General features: G+C 42.4%; 2 protein-coding genes across 3 annotated transcripts in view; both read right to left on the bottom strand.

Annotated features, from left to right (window-relative positions):
* The window catches only part of LOC109429338 (lutropin-choriogonadotropic hormone receptor), a 208,604-nt gene that overhangs the window by 177,972 nt on the left and 15,573 nt on the right, over positions 1 to 15,059 (bottom strand). The window lies entirely within an intron of this gene.
* On the bottom strand, positions 2,938 to 8,929 carry LOC134291715 (uncharacterized). Its single transcript, XM_062859835.1, has 2 exons — positions 8,621 to 8,929; positions 2,938 to 8,424 (listed from the first exon to the last, which is right to left on the bottom strand). Exons 1-2 carry the CDS (start codon positions 8,927 to 8,929, stop codon positions 2,938 to 2,940), a joined length of 5,796 nt encoding a protein of 1,931 aa, XP_062715819.1.

Below are 15,059 nucleotides of genomic sequence, written 5' to 3'. Positions count from 1 at the left end.
ATCCCAACCATCCACTGCTGAGCTAAACTCAAGGTATTTGGACCCGTCCCCCTTCACTCATCGTTCATCATCATCATCGTCTCCTATCTCCCATCTCTCATCTATTGCGCGTTGCAACCAACTCCGCCGGCCGAATCTTTCCACAAATGAGGAAGGATGCAAAAGATGCAACCTACTCGTGCGAAATACTTTACAAGACTGACTCACTTTTGATCTTCGCCCGCTTGCTTGCTTGCTACGCGACGTAAAACCGATAGCGACAGAAACTCTGGAGTGAAAGTGAAGGTGGGTCGGCGACACTCTACGCAGGGGCTGGAACGAAATCTGCAAACAAGCGTTAGAACCAGCAGGGCATCGCAGCAGAGGTAGACCCAGTGGCTCATGGCGGCGCAGCCTCATCAAGGAAATAAAAGAAGTCGACAGAAATTTGATCTGGCTGACAATCGCAAGAGGATAGAGGAAGCTCTCAGTTAGTAACTGTGAAAGTGTTCATAGAACACTAAGCTGAGACGTGGACTTTGTCCCAATGGGGACGTTACACCTAGGAGAAGAAGAAGTTAGGTGATGTTTCAAAGCAAACCGCTCATCTGACCGATCGTTCTTCTCAAAACAAACCGCTCACTTAGCACTCGCTAACACGCGGACACCTGTTGCACCCATCCTGACCAGATGGTAGTTCGAACTTCCCGGTCGTAATAAACAAATCATGTGTGGCTGCCCCACACACGCATGAACTGCTGTTTATTCTCCGCACCAGACCGGAGATGTTATTGGCGGGTATCGCAGCAACAACTAGAGAAGATACTGTCTTCCATCCTCCCCTTGGTTCGAACGAACGCTAAAAATACCTTCACGCTACATCAAACGAAAGTATGACCTTCATCCCCCGGGCAGGCGAACGCTACGGGATAGCGCTGGGGTCTACTAACCGTGTGGCTGCGCGTAGTCGTTATAGTGCAGTGCAGTTTTTGCGCACTATTTTCTGCTGGTGGTGCGATTGGACAGGCCGGCGATAGTATATCATCCATGCTGCATGTAACGGCGACGAATGTTTACGAACAGTCAGTGTCAGTACCAAGAACCAAGAAATCTCGTCGATCGTAGGTTGATTTCCTAGCGAGACAAATGAAATAGGTTTGATCATGAACCACTATGGAGCAATTTTGGAGCATCTCAGGGTGTACTGTCCATAGAAATTCCACTATTGCACCTAATAAAGAATTATTCTGGAACATCCCTCCATGCACTGACAATTAACTTTTTTCTGTAATTATCACGAAAAGGACATTCTTGCTGGATTGTTTTAATGAGTTTAGCAATCATTCTTCTTGATTTTTTTTGGAAAATTCTTCAGGATTACCACCAGGGACATCACCACATATTCCTTTTTGGATTCTTTCCGAATTTATTAAAAAAAAATCAGAAATGTTTACAAAAAAAAGATTCGCTAAGGATTTCTTAGAATGGTTATAGCTAGAATTCCTCCTAAGATTCCTCTTAGAATCTGTTAAGAATCCTGAAATTTATTTTAAAACTTCTCCGGGGATTCCTCCAGAGATTCTTTTAGATATTTTCCCAAGGACTACTTTAGGAGTATCTCAAGAAATTTGATTCTTAAAACTATACTACGGGAATCCTCAGAAATTCCTTCCAAAATTCCTCATGGGATTCTTCAAGGAATTCTACAGGAAATTCTTTCAAGGATTGCTACATAAGTTCATGCTTGTATTTCTTCATGTATTTCCCTGAAAGTTTTTTTTTTCAAAAATGTAGTCAGAATTTATTCTAGGAATTTTTCCTGGAACTTCTCCGAAACTTCGTCTTTAAGAAATTGGTCAAGAAATACTTCTCGGAATTTCTCTAAGGGCATCTTCAGGAATTCTTCCATACGCTTCTTCAAAATGTGCAATCTTTTCTCAGGGATTCTTTCAGGAATTCCTCTAGAGGTTTTCTTTAGTAATTTTGCCTTTTTTCAGAAACTTTTTCATTGCTTAACCTTTTCCAGAGGTCCCTTCCCGTTAAACTCAATCTGAGATTTCCTCAGACATTCATCTGGTAATTTGTTTAGAAATTCTCAAGAGATTCTTTTGGCATTTTCGCCAGGAGTTTTTTTTTCATTAGTTCCTTCATGTATTCCTCCTGGTATAGCTTTAAATTCAATTAGACATTCCTTCAGGATTCTTTCAGATTTTTTTTTAAATATTCTATCAACAAGTCCTGCAGAAATTACTTCAGATCTATTCCTTAGAATTTCTCAAGGATTGTTTTACTTTAAATACCTGTAAATTTCCAGTTATTTTAGGTATTATTGTTGTTCGGACTAGGAGTGATAAGAAAACTTCTCTGAAGCGATTTTTGAGATTTCGCTCAAAGCTGTAAAGGGATAATGTATTTTAGAGTTCATTCTTTTCAAGGTTAAGTATAATCAGGTCTTACATTAATTTTCCCCTTCCAGACAAGTTCACGCACGAGATTCAGGCCGATGTCTTATCGCAGACCCTACTGTAGATAGTTTTAATATTAGGTTTAGCTAGTTTAATAATGAATTTTGTAGACTTACAACGTATATGGGTAAACGTATGGAAACGCAATAAAGATATCTCATCAACTATCTGTAACCGAATCTAACCTACAGTATAAACATTATGCAATTAGGTCCGAGTTCACCAGAAATACACCTAATCTTCCCACTCACCAACTATTTTGCACAATTGCTATCAATAATTCGTATAATATGCACAAAATCACCCAAATTCTCTTTATAATTCAATAATAATTCCCCGCACATAAAGCACATCAAATTGCATATGGTTTTCACGTTTTGCCTTATAGCTATATCATCTCGGTTGACACCGTATATCATCTGACGTTTTCCTCTCTGTCGGTCGATCCTCGAACTGCCGAGCGAGGGATACGACACCTTACCGTCCATACCCATTAGTTGGAACACGCCCCTGCCCATAAACCCTGGTCACACTTCTCCTCGGTTGTTGCACCAGGTTTATCTACTAACTCAAGAACTGCTAACTTCGATGCTGGTCTTTTGAAGACTCCTCCTTTCGTTCGAACTACAGCTTGTCGTATACGTCCATCTACGCCGGTGTACACTTCTTCGACTATGCCCCGAACCCTTGCAGCACCTTTACCATCATCCATGATGAAGACTAGATCGCCCACCTTCACCGACCTACTATCTACGTTCCACTTGCTTCGTTGGTTCAATGTCGGTAAATACTCCTTACACCACCTATTCCAAAATTCATTCGCCAACGCCAGGGACCGCTTATAGCTGCTTCTCAGTTCCTCTGCCAAAGATATCGCTGCATGGAATGGCTGGTGTTCACCTGACGAAGATCCCAGCAGAAAATGATTCGGAGTAATCGTATCCAATTCGGCATCTTCTGTTCCAGAGTATGTCAACGGTCGCGAGTTAACCAGGAATTCCGCTTCAGCCAGGGTCGTGACCAAAATTTCATCCGTCATTCTCCGTCCATCACTCAAAGCCGCCATTGCTTCCTTAACGGACCGCACCATCCGCTCCCATACTCCTCCCATGTGAGGGGCAGACGGTGGGTTAAAGGTCCACTTTGTTTTTGAACCAGTAAATGTGTTTGCGCAATCTCGACCTATCCTTTCGATCTCCTTCCGTAGTTCTCGGCTGGCCCCCTGAAAATTCGTACCGTTGTCCGAAAATATTTCGATGGGGGCACCACGGCGACTGATGAATCTCCTTATTGCATGTTTGCAAGACTCTGTGCTCAGGCTGTACGCGACTTCACAGTGAACAGCTCGCACGACCAGGCAAGTAAAAAGAGCAACGTAGCGTTTTTCCGTGCGTCTTCCCACGGTAACGTCGATTGGCCCGAAATAGTCGAGCCCCACGTAACTGAAGGCTCGAACGAAAGGCTGCATTCGTTGAATGGGCAGCGGTGCCATCCGTGGCACACTCGGCTTAGTTTTGCGTAGCCGACACCTCATACAGCTACTGATAACCTTGCCAACTGCTGTTCGTAGTTTCGGAATGAAGTATTCTTGCCGTACTTCGTTCACTACGGTTTCCTTTGATCCGTGGGCGTACCGGATGTGAAAATCCTCCAATATCTTCGAAGTAATGATGTGATTCTTCGGAAGTATGACGGGGAATCGAGTATGAGTCGGGACGAACACTGCCGGAGATGTCCTGCCTTCCATCCTAATAACGTCATCCTCGTCCAGAAATGGCGAAGTTTTGTATAATTCGCTCGACTTTTCAATATATATCCACTGATCGAATGGAAGCTCCTTGTTCTTCTTCAAAATCTTAACTTCGTCCGGAAACGCTTCGGCCTGTGCCATCCGCCATAGCAAACGTTCCGCTTTCGCTAACTCCTCCTGCTGTATTTCCAGTAGCACGGCTGACATAGACGATTTCGTATCCTCAGCGGTTCTCAAAGCTTCGATTGGTAGACCAGCACGCCTACGCCTGCAGTTCGAAATAAAGCGGTATACCAAAGCAACCGTCCTCAGAAGAATCTTCCACTTCGAAATGCGGGCCACGTCAATAATGGGCTGCGTGATCGCAATATGATGGAACAAATAACATGCTCTGAGTTCCTCGGTTACCGTCGACTTAGTCTGAGGTTGCTCCGGCCATAAATCCATCGGTTGACGAAGAAAAGGCGGTCCGTTGAACCATCTGCCTTCCGGTTCCACTGTGGTTCCCGGCCCCCACTTCGTAATATCGTCGGCTACGTTCTGCTTGGAGGGAACGTACCTCCAGGTGTTGATCTCCGTCGTGTGTAGTATTTCTGCAATCCGGTGCGCTACGTACGGTTTGTACTTACGGTTGTCTGACCGAATCCAAGAAAGAACCGTAGTCGAGTCTACCCACAGAAATTGCTCCTGAATTGGAACCGGCAAGGTTACCAACAGCGTGTTCATCATCCTTGCCCCGATTATCGCAGCTTGCAGTTCCAATCGAGGAGTCGAAGTCAGCTTCAGAGGGGCAACCTTGGCTTTGGAACCCACCAGAGAGCAGCGGATGTCTTCCGCTACTTGATACCGCAGATACGCGACGCATCCGTAGGCATCGTCTCCGGCGTCGCAGAAGATGTGTAGCTGAACTGAAGATATATTCTTGATGGATTCGTCCCCAAAGAAACAACGTTGAACCTTCACCTTCTCGATATTTGGAAGAACTCTTGTCCAGCTTTGCCACCTTTCGAAAATTTCGTCCGTCACTGGTTCATCCCATTCCGTCCCGCTTCTCCAGGTCTCCTGGATGATGATCTTCCCATGCACCAGCAAGGGAGAGAGGAATCCCACAGGGTCATAGAAGCTCATGACGCATTGCAGAATAATACGCTTGGTCGGTCGAATTTCGTCCACAAGGTATGGGATCAACTTCTCTTTCAGCCCCATAGTGAAGATGAACACGTCTTCTTTGGGTTCCCAAAGTAACCCTAGCACTCGCTCTGATTCCGTTGATTTGTCGTAGCATAGTGCCTTGGTGGATCCTTTTTCCTCTCCCAGCGCCGTGAGTACTTTAGGTGAATTACTCACCCAATTACGGATGTCAAACCCTCCGAGCGAATGAACTTCCCTTACTTCCCGTGCTCGCTGAATCGCCTCGTCCTCGCTGTCCGCACTATCAAAATAGTCATCGACATAATGACGCTTGAGGATGGCCTCTGCGGCGGCTGGAAACTGATCAGCATGCTCACGTGCATTGATGTCCTTCGTGAAGTGAGCGTTGCACGGTGAGCACTTAGCTCCGAATATGACGACGTCCATGACGTACACGTCAGGATTTTGAGAGGTGTCTTGTCGAAAAAGGAATTTTTGGAATCGTGTATCTGGTTGGCGCATCCCGATCTGCAGAAACATTTCCTTCACATCGCCTCCGAACCCGATTCTCCGCCCTCTGAAGTAGTTGATGATATCCACAAGGGAGACGAGCATATCTGGGCCCTTGAGCAGCATATCATTAAGTGAAGTTCCACCAGCCTTGGCAGCGGCATCCAGCGTTAGCCGAATCTTCTCTGGTTTCTTCGGGTTGACCACTACGTTCAAGGGCAAATACCACTCTTGTCCCGGTTTGCTGCTACGAAGTTCTCCAGGTAACGCTTTGTGAGCATACCCCTTTTCAACGAATCCTTTGACTGCTTCGGCGACCTTCAGTTGCAGGTCCGGATTCTTCCGGAAACGTTGCTCCAAACTTTGCATTCGGCGGTACGCCATGGAGTAGCTGTCCGGCATCTGGATTTTGTCTGTTCGCCACAAAAGACCGGTTTCGAACCGGTTTCCGACACGTCTTGTAGTTTCCTCCAAAATTCCGCGAGCCCTGCGGTCTTCTTCAGATTCCACACGATACGGACAAGTAATCCCAGCCTCTTCCATGGTGAAGTAGTTCTTCAGGGATTGATCCATCAACAGGTCGCATTGATGCACGCCACAGTATTCTTCTGTACCGCTTGAGGTAACAGGTCCGCTGACTGTCCATCCAAGCTTACAGCGCAGCCCTACTGGTTCTCCCGTTCTCCCAATCCGCGATTCTATCGGAGCCATCAAGTCGAGATTGTCTGAACCGATCAAGATAGTAGGTTCAGCGTTCACTTGATCCTCGACCACCAATCCATGCAGATGTTCGAACTTCGCAACTAGGTCAGTGAAGTTCACACTCTGTTTGGGCAAATTTAGACGTTCTACGGTGTGTACATCTTCCAGCAAATATCGCGTGGGCGATCCTTTTCCCAGCACCGTCAGACGTACGTTCATCGAGGTTTTTTCGGTTCTGGTAACTCCAGAAGTCCACTTCAGATCCAGTGGTCTGACCGCACCTCTAAGTCCCAGCTGCTTCGCCATGCTGCTCTCCAATAGCGTTTTAGACGAACCCTCATCCAAAAAGGCAAAGGTTGCAACTTCCTTTGACCCGTTAATAAGGATGACTGGTACGACGCGGAAGACGACAGAGCATTTGTTGATTCGCTGATGCATCATGCAGTTCAATTCCTCCGGTTTCTCGGTCTGGTGTAGTAGGGCATGGTGTTTTGCATTGCAGCCCGGAACGTTACACAGCATCTTGTTGCGACAACGCATGCTTCCGTGACTATATAGACACACAGCGCACAGCTGTCGATCCCTCACCAGTCGGAGACGTTCGTTCGGTGCCAGCCTTTTAAACTCCTCACAATTTCGCGCGCGGTGTCCAGCTTTAGAGCATGTCGCGCACAGCTTATCATCGCCCAGCTTAACAGCTTCAGCTTTAGTTGAGACGTTTGGTCCCGCTTCACTGTGCGTATGTACGAACCCTTTCGGCTTCGTTGATGATTTTCTCTCCTGTTTCATCGCGGGTTCAGACGAAGTATTTAGAAGTGTCACCTCACTAGCTTCGTCTACCAGCTTCTCCATAAAGTCACCGAAGGTGCGTATAGACACTTGATCTTCGTCCTTCTTGAAGCGTACCCACTCCAACTTGAAACTGGCAGGCAACTTTTCTACCTGCTCTTCCAACAGCACGGGATTTCGGAGGTGGTCTTGTTGATTGGCGGCGTCCAAGTGGTCGCACAGTTGTTGCACGGCAATCCCGAGTTTTATGACAGTATCCAGTCGATCAGATTTCGGCGGATCTATCATTCGCACCTTTGAGATTAGCGAACGTATGAGCACTTCTGGTTTCCCGTAGACACGACGCAAAGTTTCGACAACCTTCGGTACGTTCGCCGGTAGCACCAGCCTGCTGCGGACCATCTCCAGCGCCGGACCCTTCAGGCTCTCCTGCAGTCTAATGAGGTTTTCTACCTCAGAAAACCCGCACGCGGTGTTCGAGCTCTCATACGAACTAATAAAGATGGGCCACTCCTCCGCCGCTCCAGAAAATGCCGGCAGTCGTTTAGGCCACACTTGTCTCGCTGAAAGTTGAGCTGCATTCGGACCACCTGTTGGCCTGACCACCCGGTGGGATTGTTCATCTCTTGGGACTGATTGGTGGTTCACCATCGGCGCATGGAAATTAACATTTCGGATATCGGAATGACCCTGCTGAATCGAACTCGGTGGGATCATTTGCTGCAGAGCATGAACGATCGATGATGCTCGGCTTGGCGGTTGACTTCGCCCCAGCCCGTGTGGGCTTGACACGGATCCTACAGGATCGGCAAACGACGGTACATAGCAAGGCAGACTTGCTTCGATTGGGACCTCGGTCGCAACAGTATTCTTCCGAGCTGGCAATCTTGATTCTGGGCGTCCGAATGGTGTGACTGTGTAGGACGCTATGTGACCTACAACGTTGCTAGGACCTTCGTTCGGGATCGAAGGCAAACTATAGGCTTTACCGGGACCAAAATTCCCCTCGGCCTCTCGCTGACTCTTAATCCACTTTCTCGTCCTACTTACGCTGCTGTTCACCAAACTACCGACCTCACTATCGTCCTCTTCGTCGTCCTCAAGACACTTAGGGGCTGTTCATAAACCACGTAGACCAAAATTTGGCCATCTCAGACCCCCCCCCCCTCCCCCCTCGTAGACTTTTGTCCATACAAAAATTTTGAAATTTGTATGGAGCGTAGACTTTGGCCAGACCCCCCCCCCCTCCCCCCAAAAAGTCTACGTGGTTTATGAACGGCCCCTTAGCCATCACCTCATACCGTTTCCGCATGTACTCTTGTTGCAATGCGAATTCTTCATCCAGCCGTTTGAGCTCCAGCTCCCGGAATCGACGTCTCGATGACGTGGAACTACCTCTGCTTCGATGCCGTCGAGATCTCACCAGCAGGCATCCCTCACAGCACCAGGGATGGTCTTTTATCGACTCGTCGACGTTAGCGCACATGTAGTGGAACCACTTTCCACATTCGTCGCATGCCACCATACCATGATCAGCGGAGGGTGATTGCTGGCACAACTCGCACAGGCAATAGCTGTCGTTCATCGGCTGCTTATGGGCCATCGTGCGCTTCCGAAATTAATCTTTGAGATTGTGTTCGGACTAGGAGTGCACATTGGTCGGGCTCCATACAAAGGGGCGGCCAAAACTCTCAAAAAACGAAATTGATAATTTTAAACTTTATTTCACCTTATAACAAAGTTAATGTACTGTACTTTTATGATTCTTAATTAAAAGAATACCAGCTTTTGTATTTCAATGACATTTTCACTGCCAAAGTGGCCTAAGTCATAAAATTGAAAAATGAATTATTCGAAAAAAGTAAAATAATAATATTTTGAGAATGGAATATATGTTTTAAGTTATCCAGCATATGAAAGCTTGTTATTGGACTGTTTGAATGCACGTATGGTGCAAAATTAATATGTCACAAAACTTTTCAAATTTTCATATATTGTACCTTAGAAATTTTGGGAATTTTTAAGTTAAAAAACGGTTCGTGTCGTCACGTGTCGCCGCAATTTCGAATAGTACATCTTAAACATCATGCTTAGAGCTGCCTAAAAACGTTTAAATATTTTGCAGAAATTTGCAGTTTTTCAAATTAGAGCTATTTAAAAAAGTCATGTTTTTTTCATATATTTTACGATATTTTTCCATTTTTTACTGAAATAAAATTTATCTTTCCACATTTTTCACACGTTTTTAACAAACTTGATTGGATTTGATCGAAAGATGATCATTTATTTAAATCCGAATTGATTTTCTAACAAAAAACGCATAAAATATGGGGTTCACTGATTTTCACCGTTTTTGAAATTATTGAAATTACGTAATTTTTGAATACCCCTTTTTAAACACTAAAAACACTATATACCATATCTTGGCAACCTATAACTTCGATTAAACACATAAAAAGAGTTTTGGCCGAACTTTATCTTTTTCCGACCATTGTGGAGTGATAAGAAAACTTCTCTGAAGCGATTTTTGAGATTTCGCTCAAAGCTGTAAAGGGATAATGTATTTTAGAGTTCATTCTTTTCAAGGTTAAGTATAATCAGGTCTTACATTAATTTTCCCCTTCCAGACAAGTTCACGCACGAGATTCAGGCCGATGTCTTATCGCAGACCCTACTGTAGATAGTTTTAATATTAGGTTTAGCTAGTTTAATAATGAATTTTGTAGACTTACAACGTATATGGGTAAACGTATGGAAACGCAATAAAGATATCTCATCAACTATCTGTAACCGAATCTAACCTACAGTATAAACATTATGCAATTAGGTCCGAGTTCACCAGAAATACACCTAATCTTCCCACTCACCAACTATTTTGCACAATTGCTATCAATAATTCGTATAATATGCACAAAATCACCCAAATTCTCTTTATAATTCAATAATAATTCCCCGCACATAAAGCACATCAAATTGCATATGGTTTTCACGTTTTGCCTTATAGCTATATCATCTCGGTTGACACCGTATATCATCTGACGTTTTCCTCTCTGTCGGTCGATCCTCGAACTGCCGAGCGAGGGATACGACACCTTACCGTCCATACCCATTAGTTGGAACAATTGTAAAGATTCCTTCAAAAATATACATTTGGTTCTGATCTGTTCGCGTGTGTGAAAAGTATTCTTCCAGTTTGTTTTTTTTGTTCCTGCAGCGTTTCATTAAAAAAAAATCTCCAGGTAGAAGTTTAATTGGTTTTGTGCACAAATCCCTTCGGATGTAGTATAAGATTTTTTTGAGAATTCCTTCAGAGATATCCTCAGGATTTCTTCCGGTGAAACCTTCAGAAATTTATGGAAAATTTCATCAATATAACCCGAGCAGAGGGGAATACCAAATTAATAACTACGAAATCACAAAACCTGTTTTTATATCTTGTTTTGTTATTATTGAATTATCAAAATATTGCGTTTCCATAACATGTTTTGTTAGACAATCTTATTTTGTTATGACCAATCAATTGGTATACAGCCCTTAAATAACATTTCAATATTGCATTTTGTTATGGAACAAGTTTGGTTATTATTGTATTATTAAGAGTGTACAAATACTTTATGGTATTGCTATCAAAACTAAAACAAGTTTTGAAATAAAACCTACGTCATTCTACAACGTTATTTACAGCATTTCGTGAGTGAGGGAAAGCAACTGCATATTCACTCATCAATTTGTCTTCCTCTTCCATTTATCATTACATCCAAACTGAGACAAAGTGCATGCCCCATATCACTAGCTAGTATTCCGTGGAAAAAGTTTGCATAATGCACCAGAAAAATTGTTTAAAGATTTTTTGAAAAATGTGCAAAGTTAGGCCCTAGGTGCGCAAAGTATGGTACGCTTACGGTATCGCATTTGATAAGAGGTGTGGTATATTACGTGACATGGAGGTGCTGTAATGTGTACAAAACAAAGTCCCTGCTGCGCGGCGCGAGGTTTTGCTAAATTTCTGAAATTGACTGAGTTGTACCCAAAATACCAGCCACTGCCCAAGTGGCACAGCACCCTACAAACATCAAAACGAGAACATAGCAGACGGAAGGTTTTTAAGATTTTGAAAGTGACGTTCCAGATTCCGCCTTTGACATGTGAATTTCAATGATAAAAATGTCAAACTTATTGAGTAAACTTGTTTGAACGAAGCTAATACAGACAGCTGAATCCAAAATTGTAAATGGTTTTGAATGAGATTTTTCAGAAATATTTTGTATTTTCACATGTTTTCCTTGTCGTTCCAGAGGATGAAGTCGGATCTACCTATTTGTGGTAAAAGATTACATGAATAGTTGAAAATACGCCTATTAAGGAAGAGAGAAACTGAAGTTCGCAATGATTGTTCCACCATTCTCACATGTTGGTCTAAATATGTATAGAATTCTCAGCCATCACGAAGTCATATATGATGTAGAATAGGATGCTAAAGTGAAGGCCATATGCGTACATGCTTCCATTTAACCACGGGTGGGCTTCCTGGCCGAGCGGTTAGCGGCGGCAGTCGTTTAGGTGTCTCGTAAGCCTCGGAGTGTGGGTTCCATTCCCGCTCCAGTCGGGGAAAATTTTTCGTCGAACGGAAAATTCTCCACTGAGCCACTGGGTGTTATATGTGTTGTCCGTTGTCGTATGTTTGTAATGTTCAGTCTGTAGAGGCCGCAAGGTCGAAAACGGTGTAATTGTCTTTTTGTCTTTTTTTATAAGTGTACGCATATCGCCTCCACTTCATCATACTATTCAACAGCATATGCGTTCGTTTGATATCATAACTAATTTTGCTTTCGGAATGTTATCAATAACTCTTTAATATAAAAATTTGTTATTGAAATATTTCCCAAATTCACTGTTATTAAGTTGTTATTGACACTAACAAAACATGTTATTACATTGATTTTCCAGGAACAATTTTTTGTTATTTTGCCGCTTATGACAGACAAGTTTATAACTCAATATGTTATGGTAATAACATGAAAATTACGAATTGCATTATGCAGTTATTTTGCCAAAATAACGCATTTTGTTATGCTGTTGTTATTCTCTTCTGCTCGGGAAGTGCTTGTATTTGTGCAGATATTTTTCAAGAGATCCCTTCAAAAATTCCTCGACGATTTTTTCCAGTAACCCCTCCAGGAATTTCTAGAACATTCATCCAGAAATTGCTCCAAACGTAACTTCAGAAATTACTTCAAGAATTTTTGTCCAGGAATTCCTCCAGAAAATTAAAAAAAAATCTTCAAGGAGTTTTCAGGTATCTCCAAGGGTTTTTCCAGGGATATCTTGAGAGTATTCTTTCGATTTTTTTTGAGCCAACCCTCCAGGGATTTCTCAGAAATCATTTCAAGGATTCCTTAAAGGATTCTTCAATAATTTTTGTGCCATTTCTGGGAGAACTTGTGAAAGAATTCTAGAGGATGTTTCTGCATGGATCTCTAAGGACATCTCAAAAGATATTCCTGGCGAAACCACAGGAGAATTTTCAAAAAAAATGTTGCAGGAATTTCTGCAGGAATCACTTAAGGAATTTCTCAAAGAATTCTTGGAGAAACTCTAAGAAGAGTTTCCGAAGATTTTTTTGTGAAATTTTTAAAATAATTTTTCGAAACATTGGGTAACTCTCGCTGAGACCGTCCCACTATTTACACCATGTTTTTAAAAATGTTCAAGGTGGAGATTCTCTGAAAGTCCTCCTCAAAAAAGTAACAAAAATGCATTTTGTTAATCAATTTGATGGACCCCCCGTTAGTTAGAGCCACAACCATTTTTGCGGACCCCTCGATTTTGATCAATTGTTGGCTCATTTAAACCGTTATAACTCAAAAGTTTCGCCAAAAACCACCTCATAACAAAATGTTGTTGAAAAGAGGAAAGATAGAGCTACTATTTACGGTTATAAAAACATGGGTCGCCCATATTGATTTTAGCTGCCATCTTGGATTTTTAAACCAAAACTGTTTTTTCACCATGTTGGCAACTACCGATTTTCAAAATCTTTGCGTCAATCGAAAGCGGGGACGTTTTTACACAACATATCAAAAATTTAGAGATGTATCTTTTTCCTACCAAAAGTTATCTGCACTTTTGTTAATCATGACACGTTTTCTTCATACATTTCCTTGCGCACCGGCAACGACACCCAACAGCATCAAAGTCGGCGCCTGCTTGTATACACAACGGCACCTGCAGCCAAATTAGGGAGAATTTTAGGTTCGTTCCCGTTTTTGACTGTTTCTCAATGATGCGGACATTGCTTTTTAAAGTTGTTTGGTGTTTTGAAAAGCTTAAACCTTCAGCTTTCCATTAGTGGGTTCAGATTTCAAACAATTGTTCGTAAACACTGTGAAATAACGCTGCATTTATGTAAACAACCGGCACCTGGCCCAGTGCGCTAAAGTGTCATGATTTACAAAAGTGCAGATAACTTTTGATATGAAAAAGATACATCTCTAAATTTTTGATATGTTGTGTAAAAATGTCCCTGCTTTCGATTGACGCAAAAATTTTGAAAATCGGTGGTTGCCAACATGGTGAAAAAACAGTTTTGGTATAAAAATCCAAGATGGCGGCCAAAATCAATATGGCCGACCCAACTTTTTATAACTGTAAATAGTAGCCCTATCTTTCCTCTTTTCAACAACATTTTGTTATGAGGTGGTTTTTGGAGAAACTTTTGAGTTATAACGGTTTAAATGAGCCAACAATTGATCAAAATCGAGGGGTCCGCAAAAATGGTTGTGGCTCTAACTAACGGGGGGTCCATCAAATTGATAAACCAAATGCATTTTTCTTACTTTTTTGGGGGGGACTTTCAGAAAATCTCCACCTTAAACATTTTTGAAGACATGGTGTAAATAGTGGGACGGTCTCAGCGAGAGTTACCCATTCTGGAAAACTCCATGGAAAAACTTTTGAAAAAAAGGCCTGCTGAGCTTCCAGGAGAAATCCCTAAGGCTCTAAAGAAGTCTCTGGATACAAAACATATATCCTCAATGGAATTTCTAGAGCAATTCCAGCAGGGATTTTTGACGAAATCTTCAGTGGAATCGCTGGAGAAATATGAGAAAATACTTTTAAATGAACCACTCTAGTAATATCAGAGCCAATCCCAGGGAAATTCTTGAAAGAATCTCAGGAGAGAATTTGTTAAGAACTTCCTGGAGAAACTTCTCGGGAAACTCTTGGCGTAATTCTTTGAAAAAAAAAAATAATGAGGAATTTATAGTAAAATTCGTGGAGGAATCCTATAATAAAATTCTTAGAATATTTTCCAGAAATATTCCTGGAGAAATCTGTATACGAGTTTCTGAAAAACATCCTATATGAAAATCTGGAGAACCGTATAGATAAGTGTCTGCAAACATAACTTATGGAATTTTCGTAGAAGTTGCTGGGAAATATTTTTGAATAAATTTCTTGAAGAATGCACGGTGAAATTATCGGAATCATCCTTAGAGGAAATGCCGTATACATTTCTGGAGAAATACATGGAGGAATGTCTAGAGGGAATCCCGGAAGAATCTCTGCATAAACTTCTGCTCGAAATACTCAAAGTAATAATACAATAATCTCTGGAGGAATTTGTGGATGAATCGCTGAAGAAACCGATTTTCTAAAGGAATCTCTAAGGGATTTTCTAAGGGAATTTCCAATTCATTTTCAATGAATCACTAGGAGAAATTATGAAGTAA

This window comes from Aedes albopictus, chromosome 1, assembly GCF_035046485.1.
Source record: "Aedes albopictus strain Foshan chromosome 1, AalbF5, whole genome shotgun sequence".
In the NCBI taxonomy this organism is placed as follows: Eukaryota; Metazoa; Arthropoda; class Insecta; order Diptera; family Culicidae; genus Aedes; species Aedes albopictus.
Note: the sequence above shows the minus strand (reverse complement) of the source record. Positions and strands in the feature narration are given on the sequence as shown.

Excerpts from the sequence above, each read along its gene's own strand:
- LOC134291715 (XM_062859835.1), bottom strand. The coding sequence starts at position 8,929 with ATGGCCCATAAGCAGCCGATGAACGACAGCTATTGCCTGTGCGAGTTG. Across the intron at positions 8,425-8,620 it reads ACATGCGGAAACGGTATGAG|GACGACGAAGAGGACGATAG; the intron begins GTGATGGCTAAG and ends AAGTGTCTTGAG.